Source organism: Dermacentor andersoni, chromosome 5 (assembly GCF_023375885.2).
Source record: "Dermacentor andersoni chromosome 5, qqDerAnde1_hic_scaffold, whole genome shotgun sequence".
NCBI lineage: Eukaryota > Metazoa > Arthropoda > Arachnida > Ixodida > Ixodidae > Dermacentor > Dermacentor andersoni.
Genome location: NC_092818.1, coordinates 162100517 through 162124490, shown reverse-complemented (window position 1 = coordinate 162124490; position 23974 = coordinate 162100517). Strand labels below are relative to the sequence as shown.

Below are 23974 nucleotides of genomic sequence, written 5' to 3'. Positions count from 1 at the left end.
TCAAACTCCTTCACGGTATCCGCGCCTGTCCAATGCCTCAGTTACATCATGCTTCGTATTCTTCGCAATATCGCCAGAGAACGAAGACCTTTCCATGTTCTTACCCGCCGTGGTTGCTCAGTGGCTATGGTGTTAGGCTGCTGAGCACAAGGTCGCGGGATCGAATCCCGGCCACGGCGGCCGCATTTCGATGGGGACGAAATGCGAAAACACCCGTGTATTAGATTTGGGTTAGATTTAAAGAACCCCAGGTGGTCGAAATTTCCGGAGTCCTCCACTACGGCGTGCCTTATAATCAGAAAGTGGTTTTGGCACGTAAAACCCCATAATTTAATTTTTCTCCATGTTCTTGCCCGTCATCAACAACATGCAACCGTCAGAATAAAGTGCCTTTGTAATGCCGCTTATTTTCGTGATCTTTATATTTCTCATAGCTCGCTGTCATCGTTCCTTTCCGAGCTTTTCCTTGTGGTGCCATAATCTCATGAATTGTTAAATTGCCTTTCTCCTCCTTTTCCTTTTGCATTTACATTGCGCTTTGTTGTATCTACTTTCATCTTTTCACAATTCTTATTTTTATTCATTGTTATTTTAAAAATTATATTCCCCTGCAGTGTTTTTGTTTATTGTTTTTGGGTTTTAATGTATGCGTGCGCCAGCAATCAGACCTTAGGGTTGTTCCTGGGCGCGTTCAATAAACATTATTTATTTATTTATTGAGTATGGTGTGCACACCTTGTACACGATCCGAAAACATATTTCTTTTTTTTTTTTGTAGAACAATCCCGAGTTCCCTATACGGGACATAACCTCTAGCGCGGGACTCTTCAGCAACCTTATAATCATGGCAAATAGCTATATCTTGGTGCTTGACTGCGACACACGCAGTGGAATTAAAATTAAATTTTGAATTTTAACGCCCCGAAACTGCACTCTGGGTTGCGACGCATGAAAGACACCGTAGGGGGGGGGGGGGTTACTCTGGATTAATTTTGACCACCTGGGGTTACTTAACGTGCACGAATGCACGATGCACGAGCGCCTTTTCTCTCTCTTTCTCTCTCTTCTGCATTCCGCTTCTATTGGAATCAAATCCACGACCTCGTGCTCATGCAGCCCCAAGCCGTAGTCATTGAGTTACCGCAGTGGGTACGCAGTGGAACTGAAAGTAAAAGAGTATGTACGCGACCGTTACGAATTGAGAGGCAAACGCTGTCGCACCGTGCCGTTTACGTTCGCTCAGGCTTTGCCTCCGTCGCTAACTTTCACGACCTGTAGCACGATGCGCTAGTACAAGAGCCCCTCGATGTTTTTTTTCGCGACAGGTAATCGAGGGTGACGAGCTGCACCGGGAAGGGCTGTCGGCGCCGCACACGACCCACTGCCTGGCCAGCGGCGAGGTCATGATCAGCACCATGGGGGACGAGAACGAGAACGCCAAAGGTGCGACGCCATACTCGTGCTTTTTCAAGCTTCGCACGGTGCGTTTTGTTGGCTAGCTAGCAACACCTGCGGCAGTAGACAACCGACAGTGACGTTCCGCTGATAAGTAGAAGGTTGCGGGTTTTGTTGCCCGCCACGTGGACGAAGGAAAAAAAAAAAGAAGCGTGGAGTTTGCTACAATAATCACTAGAGGGAACTCTGGTGCTGCAATCGTTCAGCCACCATGGGAATGACTGCAAGTACGTGGATCTGTCTGATCTTCGTGCTTGTGGATTCAGACGTTCTTGTGGCTTTGTTTATTACGCTTTATATGCCTTCGTTCTGGTATTTTTCCGAGCAGTCGAAAACGTTCCCGTTTTGAGATGTCCGCACGTGGTAAATGCTTCCGGAGCCCTTTGTTCCGGTGCGTCGCGTAAAACAGGCATTGCGTTTGACGTGAAGCGTCATGAATCAGCTGAGAGGACGTTTGCGAAAGACGAGAAAAGAAAACGTAGCAGAGCGTCCAGACTTGACCTGAACTCGTCATAATGGATCATGATTTAAAGCACCGAATAGAGGACATGCGTTGAATGTCAACACTTCCTTAATTTCTTCGTTCAAACATATTTTTGGTGCGTAAAACGCGAGTAAGCTAAGCAGTACGACTGGCCTAAGCGATTGAGTTTGTACGCGCTTGCCGGTGATACACAGTCTCAGACACCATCAGATCTTAAGCACTCGCAAAGTAACATGGACGCGCACTGCATTGACAAGACAACCGCGCACCGTTCGGTAGAGCGAAAGAGAGTAGCGCTGCTACAAAAGGACATGCGTGATTCATTATTGCATGATAATACTGAACGCGAACGGTGCGTCCTAGCAAGTAAGACAGTACACCGATTTCTTTCTCGTCTGCCACCCTTGCATCCCAAGTCCTTACATCTCGCAGGAAGCTTTCTTCTGCTGGAGGAGCGCACATTCAACGTTCGCGGCACGTGGCAGCCACAGCTTGACGTCTCCGACTTCGGCTACGACTTCTGGTACCAGCCCCGGCACAACGTTATGGTCAGCAGCCAGTGGGGGGCCCCATCGGCCTTCCGCAAGGGATTTAACATGGCGGACGTTGAACAAGGTGAATTGCATGGCTGCCGTAAAACGAACTACAATGCTGTTCATATTCTTTTAATATACGTTACTCGCACGTTGTCGAATTACTGACTAGATTAAGTTAAATTACCCGCATTAATGTTGCAGTATGTCAGGATGTAGCCGGAAGCAGTAAGAGGTGACTGAGTTTATGCTCTACTAAGATGCTTTCTACTGGGTCATATGCGAATGTACTAGGGCGCAAGCATATCGAAAAATTGAAATAAGAGTAAGTCAATTTGAAGAATCTTAAACCGCAAGAGGAGTGGACCGCAGTCGCCTGTCGTAGCATGCGTCACTTGTCCTTGTTTATTTCTTTCGACATTTGTGTGAAAACAGCTTCGTGCGAGCATGCGCCTCCTATCAAAGTGCGCGCGTGGAGTGCGACGAACCCATTTGCAAAACTAGGTCGCCATGCCATCCTGCGCTGATTTTTGACGACCGGGCAAGCTGTCTGGACTCTCTTTCAACTCGTCTATATGCTAATTTTTGTTGCGGTTGCGCGTAGCGTCAACTTCCGTATCGATAGCGTCCATCATCGAGAATTTCAGCTGAGCACTATTTCCGCGAAGCCGAATTTCAGCCGAGCGCTTCAAAGATTGAAGAGTCGTCTGTAAGTTGTAGTGGTGACGTAAATACATTTAGAAAACTGTAGACATTTATTTAACGTACCGTCTGTTAAAGGAGGAGGGCAGCCCTATTAGACACAGGCTTCCACTGGCGCGAGGTGGTGTGAGCTTCGGTTACTGTCACTGGCCTGCGTTGATAATATTGAATGTTGCTTACACTCTTATCCTGGCAAGTTCACAAAGCAGGTCAGTACCTATTTACGAAGGCTTATTCTTGCCGTGTTGGTATGGATGTTAAGCGAGCGTGTGACTTTTGCGGTTCTTAAGTAACCACCAAGCGTTTGCTGTGAATCTGATCTTAATGCTACGTCAGGAGCATCTAAAGCGCTTCAAACCGGCTAGACTCAATGGAATTTTCCAGGGCGAAAGTTGTTAGACCTTGGCCGCATCTGCCGCTGGCGCAGACGGCTATTTGTGTGCTACTTGACTATTTGTGCGTTTTTGAGGTGCAGCGACCTCAGTGGCACCTCCTACATATAGTCCTGGGCATTGTCTTGCATGAACGCAAAGTTCACTCACTCTCTCTCCCTTTTTTTATTTCACTTGTTTCTTATCCCCAGGGTCTATGTTTGGTAGCAGAGCGAACGGTCGTCTCGTTGACCTCCTTTCTTTTCATCTCCTCTCTTTCTTTCTCTTCTTACAAAGCCCGTAGAATAATTCGTAAGGCATACCTGACTGGCGCAATGACCCAGCTATGGAGTCCTTGCCGGGTATGCGTTTAGAGGCCACTTTTTGAAATTTCATTAATGCTTTTTGGGAAAGCACCACCCCCCTCGCCAGAAAAGAGAGAGGCTAGGACGGTAATGGGAACATCACGAAGATAGGATACTGGTCACGGTGCTGGGCGCAGAGCGGTCGCACTGCTGGGATTGAAATAAGGGCCAGCGTTGAGTGCCTTTACTTTTCGAACTAGCCCTCGAATCTCTCGTGGTTTGATATGGGAATGTCGAGCTACGTAATGTATTCGTGAGGTCGAAGTTACGTGAACACAAAAAGGAACTATGTATTAAAACTTGCATGACGAAACAAATAATGAGCGCAACACCGTCGCTTCCAAACATAACAGCTGTCCTTCATCTCAGGCCGTTGTCGCCAATCTGCCCCTCGCCCGAATGCACAGAGGCTGTTTATTATATTGGCGTTGGGGATAAGTGCACGTAACAGTGCGCAGCACGGGGCAATGACGCAGCACGTCTTACGACAAGGATGCTGCGGCATTCCCTGCAAGTCATAGGGTTATACTGTCACTCATAAAACTTCTGACTGAACGCCTTCAACAACTTAATTACCGTATAAGCCCCTCGCTGTGCCACGGAAAACCCCTAGCGCTTTGTTTGTAGTTTTTCTTTATTACGTTACAAAAGCGAAAAAGAAAAAGCTGCAACTAAGCAGCTGGTTTTTAATCATCATCAAATCACCATCATCTTCCCACCATTCGAATAACAACAACAGAAATAAAAATTGACAACAATAATAATCATTGTTTCGTGCAGGTCGAAGGCGCTCTCTCTCATAGCTCTCCAGCTAACCCTGTCCTGAATCAGCTTATTCCATTTGTATACTTGCTAATTTCCCAATCTCGTCCCACCACCTCATATTCTGCCTTACTCGACTATATGTCTTCTAACACAGTCAATACTAAACCCACACAGAGAAAATTAAAACAAGATTAAAAATAATTAGGGGATCATTTCAGAGTTGAATGCTATCGTATGAGTAAACGTAGCATAAGTATACTTCAGATGGCTTATGAGAAAACCTTCACAGTCTGAAATCTCGCGTGACAGTGAGCGTCGCAAAACTTAAGGCGGAAAACATTATAGGATCGAAAACTCAGCGTGTTGTCCCCATGTTTGTCGCGAGCGCTGCGCACATATAATAAGATTAAAACAGGTAATTGTTACACAACGAAGAAACGAAGTTTCTGTAACTTCGCATTTGGGAAACAGTCCGCGTACGGAGTCATCGAATCAAGGCATGAAAACGTGCCACCACACACGAACGACGATGAGTGCATAAATATCGAAATCTCGATATCTCTTCACTATTCATTTCGCGAGGATGGTACACGTATACGTCAAGAAAAGCAGCGCGCAGTTGTATCGTCGTACATTTCGGCAGCGCCCTCTTTTCCACACGCCACGGCCCTCGACCCAAGTGGCCTGCAAGTCGAGAGGCTACGCAAGATGAATCGCGCCAACGCAATGAATGAAACACGCGGCGCGACCATCAGCGAAGACACACAGTCGTCGTGCTGTCACAGCGAGCAGCGGGGCGCGATTCCTACGACCCTTGTGTGATACGGTAAACGGCGCGACGTACGCGATTTCCTGGCAGCAACGAGAGAGCGCCATTTATTTCCCGGCAGGAAGTGAGCGCGTGAAAAAAGGGTGCGAATGAAGCAGACAGCTTCTTAACTCGCGCTTCTCAAATACGTGCACGACGCAAGTGGACTGCCACCTTGACGGTGCGCGGTAGCCGCGACGTTTGCTATACGCCGTTACATCCCGTGCATTTGGACGAATCTTTGTGCATTTGATTTACTTCGCTGTCTCGTGTGTAATAGATGTACTTAAGCGAACAACAAGCGCGGACTTCCGAGCGGAATCACGAAAATGTTAGTTAAGTTGCTCTAATAAAGATGGCCGACCTTGAGCACGTAACGCTGTGAAAGGGGAGAGTCGCGTACCGGAGAAAATAAAACATCGAGACAAGGCAATTGACATTGACGTCGATGCTACCGCGAGCGTGTTGCCTTACTTCTGCAGAGTGAACAAGATTCTAAATAACTCGAAACGTTGATCGTTCCCTGAATGTGGCGCGCTACTTATCCTCTGTTTGGATACAATATTAAAAAAAAAAGTAATGAAGATCAAGTTTACATAATGTGCGCAGACATGTACACAAGAACGCGCGAGAAAACCGCGATACACGCGCACGTAGCCGAATTTGAAGAACTTTACAGGGGGTCAGCAATCAGGGTATCTGTGCACAAAGTTTAGTTAGATTGAAGCCAGCGTCTAGTTTGAAATACGCAGAAGCAGCATCGAGCCCTATTGTCCCAGAACATCGCGTAGTACATGACCATCGTGCAAGAGACTCACCGTCTTCGTCAGTGGGTCAAACCAGATGGAGAGAGAACCAGACGGGTCCCCGCGTATGCCTCCAGAAAATTTAGCTTTATTTTAAGGTTTCCGTTCTCTAGAGACTCACTTTTCACTGTACATTCCTCCTTTGCTTGATAACTACAGCTTGTACTAGATGCGATGCGAAACTAGAAGTAGCGATATCGATAACGATAGCTATCGCTGAGACCAGTGGCCAAGGCTGCCATACCTGCTTGGGATTTAGAAATCGCCGGGTGGATCGGTTCACCCTAAGCGTTTCTCCACCGTGAGCTTTGAGGAGACGTCGGTTGTTACCGATCCACCTTTCTCGATTCTACACGGTGTCCGAGTGGGATGGACGCCCACGCAAATATTTGGATCTGCAGCTTCCATTGATGGTTATGTTGCCCTAAAGAGCAGCCTGTGCTGTTTAAAACAAGGCACAAACACTCTAGGTACACATGGCTGCTTCTAACGGATGTGTAGGGAAGTCTTCCTCCTTGAAAAGAACATCGACAGCGATATCGCAAGCTGACGTTTTCAATGTGTCTGGTATCCTGCCAACGTCCTGCTCCTGCAAGACATTTCAGCAGGGTGATATGTGATGGCAAACACACAAGCTTTTTCTGGCAGAAAGAAAGATGTGCGTAAGCTGAAAAAAATAACTGAGAGACACCATGCAATCTGTACGCGAGTACTTAGAACACGCCCTGTACGCGTCGTGCTGGGAGCTACTGAGGGTGTCAGTTGGTCGATGCAATTACACGTCACCTCCATAGATAGGAGCGTTCCCTAACGTGTTAGGCTTAGGCAGTACTGCGCGTAACTTACTCATCGACGCGTGCCCCATTCGCAGGCAAGCCTACGTTGGACCCAAGGGAGCACTCCCGGGAAAATGGCCATAAATCACGACTGCGGCTCCTCTCTCCTCTATTCCCGTCTGCTCTCCTCCTTTTTCGATTTATCTTCTCCCCTTAGTTAAAAAAAAAACGAAAGAAATTAAACGGGGCCGCAGCTTCTCCAGTACAGCCATAAGCACTTCGCTTGGCAAAGAAGGCTCGCAACTTCCGCGTCAGGTTTTGAGGTGTTGATGCCGCCAGGTGTCGCGGGATATCGTATCCCGGTGTCTGGCCGTGCGCGAGCACATAGGCTCTCCTTCGTTGAAGTCTCTTCGTCTAATTCACTTTCCTCCTCACGTCCCAACGAAGCGAATTCGTGCCAGCGCAGTTGCAGAGGACCTTGGGGGAAAACGGAGAATCACTGCCTGCCAGAGCTGACTTTTTCTTTTTGCAGTCTACACAACAGAGCGTCAGTAAAGTTCCTTGCACTAGATGAGCTACCTAAGCCCAGTGACTGCGGCAGCCCGTCTCCATTAGGCGATGGGGCGCGAACTAAGCGGCCCGTTGGTGGTGGTGAAATGCATCCGCGCCTCTTTCCGGATCCGCACTCTGTTCTCATTCCAGTGCGCCGGCTTGGTGCTGGAGTGGTTCTTTATTCGTGCGCATTGCAAGCTCCAGGGTATGCGAGATTCAGATTGCGAAAGCGGCGCTTCCACGGGAAGTGTCACTAAAATTTGCTGTTGCAGCGCCTAAACGATCGGCCTTGTGCGAGGCTGGCTGTTGGGACGACTTGGCCTGCACGGAGCAGCAGTCGGGCGAACCTAATCTTGGAACTGAATGGCAGTGCCGCTGTTGCTTTACGACGCTGCAGTAACGAGATTGGTTCACGTATCCCGAGGCAATCGTCGATTGTGCTTGAATGCGCAGGGGAGGGCTATGAAGGCTAAGTGATGTGCTGTACTGCTGTGCGAACACCGGTGACGAGATTAAAAAGTAACAAAAAATTATGGGGTTTTACGTGTCAAAATCACGATCTCATTACGAGGCACGCCTTAGTGGGGGACCCCGGAAATTTAGAACACCTGCTGTTCTTTAACGCGCACCTAACTCTAAGTACACGGGTGCTTTCGCATTTCGCCCCCATCGAAATGTGGCCGCCGTGGCCGGGATTCGATCCCGTGACATCGTGCTTAGCAGACCAACACCATATCCACTAAGCAACCACGGCGGGTAAAAAACATAAACAAAAAGAAAAAACAAAAAACGAAGCTACGATTTACAGCAGTATATACGATTACCTGTGAGGTTGATGAGGTTAGTAGTACTCAATATTTTATTGCTGGTTGGTATGAAGCTGCATTTCCTGCTCACTATGTTAGTGTTAGTGCATGTAAGTAAGCATGGACTGAAAATATGTTGGTAAAATATAATAATAAATACCTATATATTAAGAAATCCAAAGCTTAGTGCAGAGGCCATACATATAAATAATAGCGTAAAGATCAGTTGAGTGCAATTTCGCTTGAACAAACTCGAAGGAGCCTCGAGATAGCGTCCGCTCAAGCGAAAGTTAGCTCGATCGAATCGTTAATACAGAGGTCTTTTTATACCGTGTGTCTCAGCTAACGTTAGCCAAGCTGTTGAACGAAAAAAAAAAACGATTTAAAAAACACGATGCAAGATATAATGATGAAACTTTTGGTGTCCGGTTGTCACAGGTCTGATGACCGAGCACTGTAGGTCTTATGATCGTATCATGCACCGTGCTTTTTTGATCCTTTCTTCTTATCTTTTGTTTGCACCTTGGCTAACGTTAGGACACCCTATACAGCGGGAATGTGCAATGGTTCATTGCAAATAATTTACATAACTGGTAGCGAAAATGTCTTTTCACTGTAATTTTGAAGACTGGGCGTGTTGGTATAGCACACTAGATGTTGGATTGCGCAGCATTTTGACGGGACACACAAGAGAAACACACACGGCCGAGCGATTGGTTTTCTTTCTTTCTTTCTTTCTTTCTTTGTTGACATACTTTTGAGGCGGAGCTTGTTGAATAAGCAGGCTAAAATAGGATTATCGTATTACAAGACTGTTATATGTGATACAAGTCAATAGAATGCATGAATGAAGGTGTATTTGCTGTGGTAATTAGCCGAACAGATTTGATTCGTAAATCTGTTCATGCGCATGGCTATTGTAGCAGGCGTCATGGTGCCATCAACAGGCACGCTAATTCTTTTTTAATTTTTTAGTGTGGAGAAGTAGCTGTTGTAATGATCGTATAACATTAAAAAAAATGTAAGACAGAGAAGTTAATTAGAGTTGAAATGAGCGTATTACCTTTTTTAGGGGTAACTTGCATCAAGGAAGATGCGCATCACTTAAGCAAGAACCGCAGTCAGCATCCTAACGGTGCAACCGTTCCCTCGGGAACATTGTACGACACTTGCTTTGAGATCCTTTAAACTGCATGCCACTGTTCTCAATAAAAACGCCGAATTTAATGTTGAGCCGTAGTTACTTGATGCTAAATGGCTGTGTTATGCGAGACAACTCAATCCAAGACGAATTGATGCCAAGGAAAGCATAGGGAGAATCAACGGTTTTCAAAAAAGAAAAAAAAAAGAAATATGTAGAAGTAAGAGCGAACAAGGGTACACATGGTTCCATTTTCATTGCCGTCGCTGGGGTCTATTCACACCGGAGGCAATTTGTCCTTCCTCATTTTTTTTTTTTCAGAGCGTCGTACTGAAACTTTTTGTCATTTCAGTTCAGCGAAAATGGTTAAGTCCTTGTTCAAAAATGAAGCGGAAAAGTAACCGTTCAAACCGGCGTGATCCGGTTTTTGTTCGTTCGCGCAATACAAGAACAACTACAAAAAAGATCATCAATTTATTTTGTTGAAAAACTCGACGGTACTCCTAAGCTGCACGAAAACACTTTCTTCCTTCTTCTTTCCTTTCTACAAAAAAAAAAAAAAAAAATAGGGGGGAGGGGCTGTAGATGTACGCGTGTTGTGCTTTAGGCCCTGAGTAGGTGAAAGAAATCACATTTTGGAAGCCTACTTCAGAAGCAGCAAGTCATTTCTATCCTACTTCAGCGTACGCCCAGTTAGGAAGCGCTTCTTCATTTTAGCGATTAGTGTATAGGTTTCCCATGACCACAGAGTAATGGGGTGGTAAAATCCCACGAGCATATTACCAACGTGCTTGCCTCTCAACGTTACTATAACGGTGCTGCCAATTCTAAAATGATAGCTCGCTCGCGTGCGTTTACAAATTAAGTAGCATGTTTAAGCCACAAGTGCAGGCATTTCATAGATGAAAAGTTCCAGAGATCGTGGCCAAATTGAAATGAAAACCGTTATTTTTGATCCTCGATTTCATCCCACAACGAAAAAAAAACATAAAACCAAAAAAAGAACAGGAAGGTAAAGCTTTGGTTCAGTTTTGGCTCGCGGAAGAATCACGTTCTTTGAGTTTGTTCGATGTCCTAATTTTTTCTTCAATTTACGTTTCTACCTTTTCTGTCACTTCTTTTTTTTTCATATTGCAGTAAAGAGAACAGCTGATCTTCTCTTTGCATTTCTCAGCTTCATTTCCTGCTAGCTTCATTAACAAATAAATCGAGCCATCGAACCCTTCGCATTCGCTGATTTTCTTCGTTCATGCAAATGACGGGGCTTGTTCACCACGAAGCGGTAAGTGAATCAGGTGCACACCCACGTATACCACGATACGATGACCCGCCGCGGAAGCCCGGTGGCCACGGCGCTGTGCTACTGAGCGCGAGGTCACGGGTTCGACCGCGGCGGCCGCATTCCGGAGAGGCGCAATGCAAAAACGACCGTGGAATATGCACTAGGTGCACGTAAAAAAAAAAAAGAAAATCCGGGTGGGGAAAATTATCTCGCAGCCCTCCGCTACGGCGTGCATCATAATCAGATCGTGGTTTTAGCACGTAAATCCTCAGAATTTACTTTAATTGCTGCGGCAGGACACCACTCTCTTCATGGTACTTTATCGGCTTATCGGCGGTTCTACATTATCGGCTTACAAGAAGTTCAACAAGTCGTTCTTGTTTCCTACAAAATTCGTGGTGACACGGCGCTTCATATCGCAAGCAAACGAAAGTCGCAGTCGGAGTCAGCAACTCGCATTTGTCGTTTCATTGTCACACGTTGCGCTTGTCATACTTTGTTGAATGATGCTGAGGTGCTTCTCAGACACAGAAACCTGGTTACTATAGATACATTGAGTTTCCTTCTAAGAATTTGTTATGAGAGAGAGAGAGAGAGAAAGGCAACGGAAAGGACAGGGAGGTTAACCAGAGATTATCACTAGTCGGCTACCCTGTAGGGGGGAGGGGCAAAGGGATGCGATAGATGAGAGAGAGAAAATGATAAAAAGAAAAAAAAAACATACACACACGCACGTACACACGATACACACGAACTGTTTTTGTGGGTACTGTCACACAGTCTGCGAAGGCGTTCCTTGTTACGCAGTGTCACCGTACAATCACATAGTGTACAGTCACAATTTGTCAGAAAGTCCCGTATCTCTTAAGTACCGCAGCAGCGCCTTAATAGCAGATCGCGCTGATGTTCGGGTAGGCCAGTTTCCAAGGACGTTGTTTGCCGTTATTGGGCGCTTGTCTTTGTTCAATGATGCTGAGGTGCTTCTCAGACACAGAAACCTGGTTACTATATATACATTGAGCTTCCATCTAAGAATACGAGAGTGGCATCTGGCCCTAGTGTCTGCACGGTCTGGCATTTTCCCGCTGCATCCGGCAGGGCAATGATGGGTGTTACACGGATATGCCTAAACTTCGGGCTTCTGACTTCGAACAGCTTTCTGTTTTCTTACGGTAGCCTTACCTCTCATCTCTAATTAGTTGTATAGAAATGATTAAACATAGTCAACCTCTAAACTCTACCGTCTTATTGTTTTTAAAATATTACAAATAAAGGAAACTGTCCGAAATATACACAGAAGTAAGCACCCGTATTGATTATTTGCGTCAATGCAGTATCAATATCAATGCAATATCAATAGTAATGAATGAATTCAAATGCTGTCCGGTTTATGAACAGTAGATTCTCTGCATTTGAATCACTATTGGTTCGACCTAATGAGCTCCGATGACATTACTTAAAGTGCACGAAAAGAAAGTAAGCATCAGACTTATGCGCCAATTAATTAGCATAGACACTAGCCGTCGACCCTTCACCGTATGTAATGCCTCTTCTCGACACCGCCCGGCATTGCACTCGGCCCTATATATAGACCATTCCAATCGAGAATGAAATGCCTTGCGGGGAATTTCACTAGTGTTATTTGGTGGCAAGCACACACGCTTTTTTTTTCTGAGAGAAAGAAAGACGCGCGTGGGCAGAAAACAATTAACTGAATGTCACCATGGGAACTTTACGCACGTATACTTATAGAATACACCCTATACGGGTCGTGCTATGAGCCACTGAGTGCGTCAGTTCGGTACAACTTCACGTCACCTCTAGAGATTAATGTTGGCGGTGTAGCCAGTGCTGCACGTAATTACGTGGTTGACGTGTCCCCCATTCGCAGGCAAGCCTATAGCGGACCTGAGAAAGTACTGCCGGAGAAATGGCCATAAATCATGGCCCAAATGCGCCATATGCGGCTTTCTTCAACTTTGAAACACAGTGTGAATTCCTCCCATACAAAAGCCAACAGCAGGCGCTCTCCTGAGAGTGTTTCAGCTTCTCATAAAACCTTGGTTAAAGTTTGCTCGCGCACCCTGTATAATTACAAGTAGACGTCACAGCTCTGCAAAATTTGCATCGGGCGACTCAGCACAGAGCTCACTAATAGCTTAGATAGCTACTGGAATCCTGTGATGTAGGAAAACTTCGTTTTAGTCTAGCTGGCGCCTAACTAGTCAACAGGTATTAAATACCGCGAAACCGATATCGAATACCCCGAACTCGCGCATCATGACAGCGCCTGTGTCATATACAGTGACTGCTGATTCACACTGTAGAATATTCCTTTAGTGGTCAGTATTCACTGTGCAGTCGCTGACGGTACCATTTCAAGACAACTCGTCTTTGCCGTTTGGATGTAGTACCAGATATAAGACCCAGCAGATATTCACCAAAAAGCGCCTATGCTAAAGCTGTTCGTAAGAGCGGATGCCAGTCGATTGTGATCTTGGACCTAATGTGAAACCCTGTAATTTCGCGATAGTTTGCGAATTTGGGACCTTGGACACATTCGAGGCTACTAAATTTCGCGATTTCGGCCTTGTGCCGTATACGAATCACTTCTCCAAGCCCTACACGCGCATTTTAGCGGAATGTTAGAGTCCGAAATGAAGGTCAAATTCATGCATTGGTACGTTGACACAATCGCGATGCAAATTGCATGGGGAAAGAATGACAAAGGGCTTGTAACGGCCTCAATGATGAAGCCACTACGCGTGGCTTGGCTGATCGAAGCATGTCACCGCCCCTCTGCGAGACCTGAGATTGCCTGTACAGTGTTGGAATCGCACCGCTGGCACGAGTTGATGGGGTCTCGGTGCTGACGCCCGTTATTGCCAATGGGTCGCAAGCCCCAAGGGTAGCGTTGGCCTGGCGGCCTGGGGCACTGGAAGCATCCGAAGGTCCCGGCAAAGCAAGAGAAGACTGGTAACAGAACAACTTGTTTATTCTAACATAGCAAAAGAGCGGCCGGTCAGTTCGACCGAAGTGGAGAGACGGGAGAGCACGTAACTCAACAGTACAAATCGGAGCCTCTCTCCTGGCGTCCGGGGGCAGCTGCTCTTATACTCTCGGCGTCGCGGTCCAAAAGGGAAGGAGGGAAGGTCACGGGATGAAGGTCACGGGACGGCGGAGCATGAGCCCACGACGGCGCGAACTGTCGGGCCGAGAGACCTGCTGAACCGAGTGTAGTGACGCATCGCCAACCCTCACCCACACGACGGCGCGAACAGTTGAGCCGAGAGACGTCCAGGCTCCTCATTCGGGGAACTCCGCTCCCCGGCTGCCGCGCTTTGACAAGCGAGGGCACACACACACACACGCACACACGAAGACACGTGGCACTGAAACACGCCTGGACACGCTTGGCGGGTAGGCGTTGCGGCGGCGTCGAACAGGCCAAAATGTCCGCCGTTTTGAACAAAGCCCCGGCGTCCGTTGCATCCGCGCCGGCATTACCGCGCGTTGTAGGCGAAACGTAACAGACCGCCCCGCCGGGGGAAGGAGATCCCGATGGTCAGGGGACTGCATCCGCTGTCCGGAGGGATGTCGCTCGATGATGCTCATAACCGAAGTTGGGCGTCCTTGGGCGTTTCTTGAGCGCAGCGCACAGAGAAGGCCTCGTTCTCACGTTCAGGTGCACACAGGACACTGCAAAGTGACTTCGGGAGAGTTGACATTTTTGTTCTCGTTTCCGGCAAGCGTTAGAACCACGCCAAAAGTCAACCGCTCAGTCAGCAAGCACGGCACAACCCTCACTAAGCCCTGCCAGGCTCTTCCCCCTTTTATACTGCTGCCTAGTTCCTTACAGTAGTTTAGCAGCACTCAGAACGCGTCCACAAATCGGAAAAATTGCACTAAAAAGCACATCATCACTTTGAAACACTACACAAAAGCAATAAGTTAAAAATCCTGCCTCAGGAAGAAAAACATCAGTAACAAGCAATTTTGAGGCTGATTCCCACGTTAGGGGCTTCGACTTAAGCCATCGGCGTTACCGTTGAGACTCCCCTTTTTGTAACGCACCTCAAAGGAATATTGTTGCAAAGCGAGGCTCCAGCGCAGGAGGCGGCCATTTTTGGGAGAGATGGTCTGCAGCCATTGGAGAGGGCAATGATCCGTTTCAATGATAAACCTCGAGCCAGCTAGGTAACATGACAATTTCTGAACGGCCCACACGATACACGCACACTCTTTCTCGGTGGCGCTATACGCCTGCTCACGACTGGTCAGCTTACGACTAGCATACAGGACGGGGTGTTCTACTTCTCCATTTTCCCGTTGGCACAGTACAACGCCCATGCCTCGCTCACTAGCATCACACTGAACAACGAACCCTTTTGTGTAGTCGGGCGATCGTAGCACAGGTTGGCTTGTTAGGGCGCTCTTTAGGGCGCTAAAAGCTCTTTCCTTCGTCTCATCCCAGACGACTGTTTGCGGCTCTGTCTTTCTTAGAGCATCCGTCAAGGGAGCCGCGATATCAGAGTACCTGGGGATGTACCTCTGATAGTAGCCGGCGACACCTAAGAACGACCGAATATCGGTCTTCGTGCGCGGTTGCGGGAAGTCTCGCACAGCGGCCACCTTTATTTCAGAGGGGCGGCGTCGACCCCGACCAATCACGTGTCCGAGGTAGACAACCTCGGCCTGTGCTAACTGGCACTTGGGAGCCTTGACTGTCAAGCCCGCATCGCGCAGGCGGGTTAGCACTGCCCGCAAGTGCGCCATATGCTCAGGCCAGGATGCGGAGAATATCGCTACGTCGTCTAGATACGGTAAAGCGAATTCTTGCTGTCCCCGCAACACTTTATCCATGAGGCTTGAAAAGCAGTATGGCGCGTTCTTCAAACCAAAACTCAAAACTTTAGGACGGAATGTCCCCATTGGTGAAATGAACGCCGCATACCTACTAGCCTCTTCTGTAAGTGGAACCTGCCAATAACCCCTGACAAGATCTAGGGTGGAAATAAACTGAGCGCTACTCACTCTCTCAAGGCGCTCCTCGATGTTAGGGATCGGATAAATTTGATCCTTAGTGATGGAATTAAGCCTGCGGTAGTCGACGCAAGGACGAGGTTCCTTGCCCGGTACCTCAACTAAAATCAAAGGGGAGGTATAATCACTCTCACCCGCTTCAATAACACCGAGCTGTAGCATTTTCTTCACCTCAGCCTCCATAATATCGCTCTGGCGGGGTGACACCCGGTACGCCTTGGATCGTACTGGCTCTGGGGAGGTAAGTTCTATGTCATGAGTAAGGACAGAAGTCCTACCAGGCCTCTCAGAGAACAGACCTTGAAACTCTTGTAAGAGCTGGTGTAGTTCGGTTTTCTGCTCAGGCGACAGCGATGCTTTACTTATTAAGTCACTAATGACTTGATCGGTGTCTTTCCTGTTCGTCACTGAGCCTAGTCCCGGAAGCTCGACCGGAAGCTCTTCTAACTTTCCCGCATCGGGAATTTCCTCTCCAGTATCTGGTGCCCTTAACGCTACAGGCTCAATTTTATCCCGTTCGGGCGTGCTTTGAATACTAGCTTGCTGCGCCTCTGACCCTTTCTCATCGTTCAACAACGTCGGCCCCGCAACTACCGCCTTTGCAGCGAGCTCCCGAACCTTCGATCTGGTTAAGGCCTGAACGCTAGCCTCACCAAACAAAAGCCCCTTCTCGCGCAGGAGGTGATCGGACCTGTTCGAAAATAGGTACGGGTACTGGGGGGGCAGCATAGATGACACTGCGGCCTCCGTCTCAAGTGCTCCGAAAGGTCCTTCAATAAGCACTTTTGCTACCGGCAGACACACGCTATGAGCTTCCACTGCTTGCTTGATCCATGCGAACTCGCCCGTGAACATAACGGGTTCTACGTAAGAGGGGTGAACGACATCCATCGTAGCTGCGGTATCGCGAAGCACTCGGCACTCTTTCCCGTTCACGAGGAGGTCTCGCATGTAAGGCTCGAGAAGCTTGATGTTCTCGTCAGTGCTGCCTAATGAAAAAAACACGACTTTTGGTTTTGTTTCTGGGCACTGCGCCGAAAAGTGACCCGGCTTCTGGCACGTATAACACAGGCGCGCTTGCCTCGCCTCGAACCGCTTTCTGCGTTCGGCTTCGGCTGCCGCCGTCTCCTTACGTTCGGTCGGACACTGCGCCGAAAAGTGACCCGGCTTCTGGCACGTATAACAAACGCGCGCTTGCCTCATCTCGAACCGCTTTCTGCGTTCGGCTTCGGTTGCCGCCGTCTCCGTACGTTCGGTCGGACTGCTTTCACTCGCATCCGAACTACGTGTGTCCCCCTTTGCTCTCATGGGCGTGAACTTTGGCCTCTCAAACTTGGAGCCAAATTCACCCTTTTGACCGTCCTTAGCTCAACGAGCCCGACGCGTCACAAACTCCTCGGCTAACTCAGCGGCTCGAGCCACCGTACTAACGTCTGGCCTATCCAAGACCCAGTACCGCACGTTCTCAGGTAACCGACTATAAAACTGTTCTAGCCCGAAACACTGCAGAACTTTCTCGTGGTCACCAAACGCTTTCTCTTCTTTGAGCCACTCCTGCATGTTTGACATAAGCCTGTACACAAACTCTGTATATGACTCACTTCTGCCTTTCTCATTTTCCCGAAACTTCCGACGGAACGCCTCCGCTGACAGCCGGTACTTTTTTAGCAGACTCGATTTCACTTTGTCGAAATCCTCTGCCTCCTCTCTCTCCAAGCGAGCGACTACGTCGGCCGCCTCGCCGGGTAGCAAAGTGAGCAAGCGCTGTGGCCACGTTTCCCGAGAGAACCCCTGCTTCTCGCACGTTCGCTCAAAGTTAACCAGGAACAAACCAATGTCCTCTCCAAGCTTAAACGGCCGCATCAGGTCAGTCATTTTGAACAATACTCGTTCTCCTGCACCGTGTGCCTGACTTCCATTACGAGCGCGTTCCATCTCTAACTCGAGACGCTTCATTTCCAAAGCGTGTTCGCGCTCTTCTTTTTCTTTCTGTTCTTTTCGTTCACGCTCATCTTTCTCTTTCTGTTCTTTAAGTTCGCGCTCCTGTTTCTCTTTTTGCTCTTTAAGTTCGCGCTCCTGTCTTTTTGCCGTCTCCCTCTCCTCAATGGTCTCAAGGCATTCCGACAGCTCGTCATCCTCAGCTTCTAACTCAAGAATAGCCCTTAGCAGTTCTGGTTTTCTGAGTTTGTCTGAGACATCCAGACCCAACTCTCTTGCAAGCTCCAGCAATTTCGGTTTGCGCAACGACTTCAAATCCATGGCTGCTCTGAATGCTGCTTTCTCTACTGCCTACTATTGTCTGGCCGCAAACTAACCCGGCAGCAACGACAACCACAATTACCAGCTCTGTTTCTAACACTAACAAAAGCCTGGCAAAACTCAGAAGAAGAAAGTCCCGCACTCACCAAACCTTGCAGCCAAGAATTCCGCGCAGTCGTTCCGCTGCAGGCAACCAGTCATCACACAGGGCTCGTTGCACTGCTCCCGGATGGTCGTTGTGCTGCTCAGCATACAGTCAACCGCATCTCTTCGCTGCTGGCCTCCGTTGTCGCGATCCCACCGCTGGCAACCAGATGTTGGAATCGCACCGCTGGCACGAGTTGATGGGGTCTCGGTGCTGACGCCCGTTATTGCCAATGGGTCGCAAGCCCCAAGGGTAGCGTTGGCCTGGCGGCCTGGGGCACTGGAAGCATCCGAAGGTCCCGGCAAAGCAAGAGAAGACTGGTAACAGAACAACTTGTTTATTCTAACATAGCAAAAGAGCGGCCGGTCAGTTCGACCGAAGTGGAGAGACGGGAGAGCACGTAACTCAACAGTACAAATCGGAGCCTCTCTCCTGGCGTCCGGGGGCAGCTGCTCTTATACTCTCGGCGTCGCGGTCCAAAAGGGAAGGAGGGAAGGTCACGGGATGAAGGTCACGGGACGGCGGAGCATGAGCCCACGACGGCGCGAACTGTCGGGCCGAGAGACCTGCTGAACCGAGTGTAGTGACGCATCGCCAACCCTCACCCACACGACGGCGCGAACAGTTGAGCCGAGAGACGTCCAGGCTCCTCATTCGGGGAACTCCGCTCCCCGGCTGCCGCGCTTTGACAAGCGAGGGCACACACACACACACGCACACACGAAGACACGTGGCACTGAAACACGCCTGGACACGCTTGGCGGGTAGGCGTTGCGGCGGCGTCGAACAGGCCAAAATGTCCGCCGTTTTGAACAAAGCCCCGGCGTCCGTTGCATCCGCGCCGGCATTACCGCGCGTTGTAGGCGAAACGTAACAACAGCATTTGAGAGGACGGACATAGGGCGAGCATGCACAGCCAAGTAAATCGAACGCTCGACGTTTTGTAGGCTGCACCCAGCAGATCAAACCAGCCGCCAAAAACAGCCTTATTTTTATTGTTAGTTTTGAGCGTAGTGTGCACACTTATTCTGTCAGAACGTTGCGTGCCCCCTAAATTTAGCGGCATAATGTAATTGCGAAATTCGCGTAAATTAAGAAGAATTTTTAGCTTGGCGTCAACTCAGAATTATCTCCCTATTCAAATACATGTAAAACGCAGAAATGCTAATGAGGCAACCGCTTGACCGATTTCAATGAAATATAATGCATATGAGAGTTATAGTTTAATTGACTGCAGGAAAGAGAATGTTTATTTGTGAATCAGATTGCTTAAAAAGATAAGAAATTCTGTAAGTTAAAAAAGAATAGAAGTTTACAAATCCGAAATTCCGAACCGAAACAAATATCCCAATTCTGTAAACTGCATGTGCTAGAAAATTTAAAGAGCACAAATTTGATATATCGATTTGTGGTCTATGTGAGTTTGTTACATTTACCGGGGTTTTACAAAAGTCCTACTAACGATTTTTTATATTTCAGAGGAACGTACAATACATCAAGTTTGTCCAATGTAGATGTATTATTAGGTGCAGTGTACGGAATTGTGATAGCGTCTTCATTGATGAGTTACAGAGTTGTAAATATGATAGTTTCGTTTTCTTCTTCTACTTCTTTTTTTTAAAGCAAAGTCTACCCTCCCTCTGTTTCCTGATGTCGTTACGTCGTATTGTTGTGTGCCGAAGGGACTGCGACCGAGCAGTTTCTGGGTGCCTTGACTCATTCCAAGTATGCTCTCAATCATTCACCTCGACATCATGTCGCAAGAGTGCTTCACACGTAAGTGCAGAAACTTACGGTGATCGAGCTTCAAAAGATCAGTCACCAACAGGCTGTTGGTGCATTTTATAAGCGATTTCACTTATGCGCCTCATAGCTGCGAAATGTTGATGAAAAATAGTTTCAAGAAAAAAAAAACAAAGAACAAACGCGCGCAGGCTGCGTTGTGCTTCACGCGATGCGGCGCACCCTATAAGAAGTGCATGCATTTGTGATGACTTAAAAAACTTTTCTTTCAACTAAGTCTCCTCCGAAAAGGCTGCAAAACGCTAAGCGTGACAAAATTTGTTGTGGAAAAGAGTCGCTGGCAAAAGTGCCACTCTTTCAGCAATCTTTCGGCATGTGCAGCAAGCGCCCTCTTTGCGCGAAAGTCCAACTTTTTGCCCCCCAACTCTTTCTCATATGACACTGCAATGAATACTGCCCCTTTGTCAAAACTGCAGACAACCTTATATATATATATATATATAACCTATATATAGACAACCTTAAACCTATATATAGACAACCTTATATATATATATATATATATATATATATATATATATCTTGCAAGTTTATTTTGCGTGAGGGAGAGAGAGAGAAGGATAAATAAAAGGGCATGGTGGTTAACCAGGACTGCGCCCGATTGGCAACCCTGCACGGCGGGAAAGGGGAGGAAAAGACTAAGAGTAGGAGAGAAAGTCCACTGTTCATGTAGCCGGCGTAATGAGAATTCTCAGCACTACATCACAGACGTTCACGCAGTATAACATCACAATCTATATGCTCCCTGCGTGAAAATTTTGTTTTCGACGTTGAACACGGAGAGCACTTAGGAAGGGTGCTATCTGTAGCCTCAACGCCTCTGAGAAGGCGGTGATGTTGCAACAGATGCTATTGTTCCGCTGTCGGTGAGCGATATTTTCCCATCGTCAGCGCTCGCCAGGTTATCACTTATCACTTATCACTTATCACAACGCGAGGATTGCGTTGCTCGATATGTGAGGGAAAATTTTGGAACCAGTCGGTGGCATGCGTACGTTGCATGGATGTAGTGTGTGCGTGGGTATGCATAAGAAGGGCATTTCACCTCTGTGCCCTGCGCACGTCTTTTGCAAGAGCGCCTGCTTCGGGACTCAGCGGAATCGTGATTTTTTAAAAGGTCGTTTCGCAGGAGATCAATTGCGACATCTTGCTTCAAATATTTATTCTGGTTGAAATTTACCTGGGAGTGTACAGTGTGAAGCATATTTGTCTAGAGTGCTCAGTCGGTTGATTTGGTAGTCACATTTTGGGAGAAACAGAAAAGCAGGCCGACGCAATAAATAAGACCACGCTTGATCATCGCGTGTGCGCGGTACATGCGCTATAGAATAATAAACTAGTCTTAAAACCAGCAGCTACAGCTGGGTAACCGTTACGCGCGGGCGCTCGCGCAGTTCGCAGTGGGTCACTCGACCACACAATAGACAAATGTGAGTCGCACTGTACGAAGCTTCGTTGAGTTCCACCGTCATTCCGTGAAACACTTGCATTAATTACTAGTATTTTTAATGTATACATCTCATCTTTCTGCTTAAACGTTTATTTGAAAGGGTACGCAAATACTTTGGATTACCATCGGTGAGGGGACGTAGCGGTTTGTTCACGGAGGAAGTTCGTTCAAAGGACGTTCGGTCAACTTGCACTTCGTTGTGTTCACCCAGGTCTTTACGGGAGCAGCCTAGTGGTGTGGGATTGGACGTACCGCCGCAAACTGCAGACGATCGACCTCGGTCCCGAAGGCACCATGCCGCTAGAAGTACGGTTCCTCCACAACCCCGACGCCTCGGAAGGCTACGTTGGCTGCGCCTTGGGGGGCACCGTGTTCCGATTCTTCAAAACAGAGGCGAGTATAGCTCGTTTACGTTGTGCAGACATTTAGGTACCGCGCAGAGCGTACAGTAACCACGCAGGTGTTTTCATTACCTGGAGTGAGTAACTTAAGTCCGCGCACATTGTAATCGTCGCCTGAGGAAAGGAATATAGGGCAAGAGTGTGGGATAGGAGATATGGACGCTGCTAAGTGAACCTTTGCATTACCTCCACAACGACAGGGATTGTTCTGGCTGCGGTAAACTGGCGCCAAATTCGCGAAGATTTTCGTTCGTATAAGCTGGTTCCAATTGCCATTGGCCGGTCGCCTTCGCCACTAATATGTCCAACCCGACGACCGGTTGGCAGCTGCTCTTATACGAAGCGTTCCAGCGTAAGAAGCTTTTTGTGAAAGCAAGCCCTAATCTTCTTTTTTTCATTTTTCTTTTTTTTTACACGAGGAGAGCCACGTTATGTTCCATTAAGGAAATATTTGTTGCTGTAACAGCATTTACTTTTTATTCAAGGAGTCAGGCGATGTTTCCACCGTTATGACAGAACATTCCCTTTTGGAAAGCGGGCCCGGTACAGCAATTGTTGCTTGGAACACTTACTGCTTGCCATCATTCAAGAATTTATGTTGCTGCGGGAGGACGCACTTAGTTGAAAGCGAGAGTTCCGAATTTAATTATTTTTAGGAATTCCATTAAATATGATTGCGCACAAAAGCTGACCATGCCGAAAGAAGTGCAACGTAAAATGCTTTGCAAAAGACGTGACGCGTTCTCTGTCGAAGCAGATCGTATTCTTCGAAAGGAAGGCTTCATTCGTGCCAGTGCATCTCAAGGACATCAATGACAACATCCGAGGACCGAATCGCTCAGCGTGCGTCAGTTTAGCTCAACTCTGCAACACCCGTTCAATCGCGCTGAATCAGATCGACATCGTAGTTCTTGGTGCTTTCGTGTGTATTCATTTGACTTTATCAGATCTGCATCAAGCGAACTGTGCAAAAGCAGTCGCAGCCTGCCTCAAGAGGGTATATTTCACAAAACGTGAAGTCAAATGAAATGTTTCTGATAGACTACCGCCAGCAGGCATATTTATTTCGGGTAACATAAAATCCGAAGTATCACCAGAGGGGTGTGGTTTGACCATACGAATACACATTAACGTTAAAAGAATGCCGCCATCAGGCGCTACTATACAAGCTTTATAGAAAAACGAAAACCGCCAGCCGCACATTATGGCTTCTAGGGATTCAATGCTGGACGTGTTAAAGGTTTATGATTTGGATCATTATAATAACGGTCTTCCTAATAAAGTTGGCCACATTCACCAAATGTATGCGAGACAAATTATTAAAAGAAAAGTTTTCTTTTTAAACAACAATTTTGAGACTTTCTAAGCAACATATAACCAAGAATAAATGTAACAGGAAGGCAAGATTATATCGCTGTGGCGTTTGCGATTGACAAACTTATGTAAAAAGAAATGCTAACGGAGTGTTGAAACCATTAGTATAAGCATATTCCAAGGACAGCGGCTGATTTTAAACAACACTTAAGCCGTCATGACGGCATGACCGTCAAGATAGCTCCCTTTCTCCAACTCCGCCTCCGACTCACGCCCCTGTGCCGCCGCGAGCCCTGACGTGCTACCGCGACCTACTGACACCTCTTCCAAGTATAGTGCACAATTGCTCTAGCGACACATTAAACCACCCTGAACATATGAGTGCTAACGTACAGTAACGTACAACGAAACCAGGGAACACTTTTACTTGGGACGACGTCTCTTTCCGCCCCCGCACCCCAAACTGACCAAACCGCAGGCGCTAACGCTACGCTTGTTGCAGACACATACTTATCCAAGCCCCGCCACCTTACACATCATCTACCCGGACGTCTACCCCGACGATGCGTGCCCCTCGTGCGGGGTCACGGCGACACTCGCACACGTGCTCTGGGAGTGCAGAAACGCTCCGCCCGCTTCTACCTCCGACAAATGGTAGAAGACCATACGAAGCCAGGTCCTACAAAATCAGCAATGGGCCGTTTTAGCAGGCT

At 47.7% G+C, this 23974-nt stretch overlaps 1 protein-coding gene across 8 annotated transcripts in view; it reads left to right on the top strand.

The window, feature by feature from the left end:
- The window catches only part of LOC126531532 (methanethiol oxidase-like), a 157928-nt gene that overhangs the window by 111010 nt on the left and 22944 nt on the right, over window positions 1-23974 (top strand). For 6 of the 8 annotated variants that reach the window (XM_055071226.2, XM_055071224.2, XM_055071230.2 and 3 more), the window contains 3 exons: window positions 1326-1443; window positions 2372-2554; window positions 21758-21939. In XM_055071226.2, the coding sequence (XP_054927201.1) occupies window positions 1326-1443; window positions 2372-2554; window positions 21758-21939 (483 nt within the window). The remainder of the gene's footprint in view (window positions 1-1325; window positions 1444-2371; window positions 2555-21757; window positions 21940-23974) is intronic. The other 2 variants (XM_055071229.2, XM_055071227.2) reach the window with 1 other exon arrangement.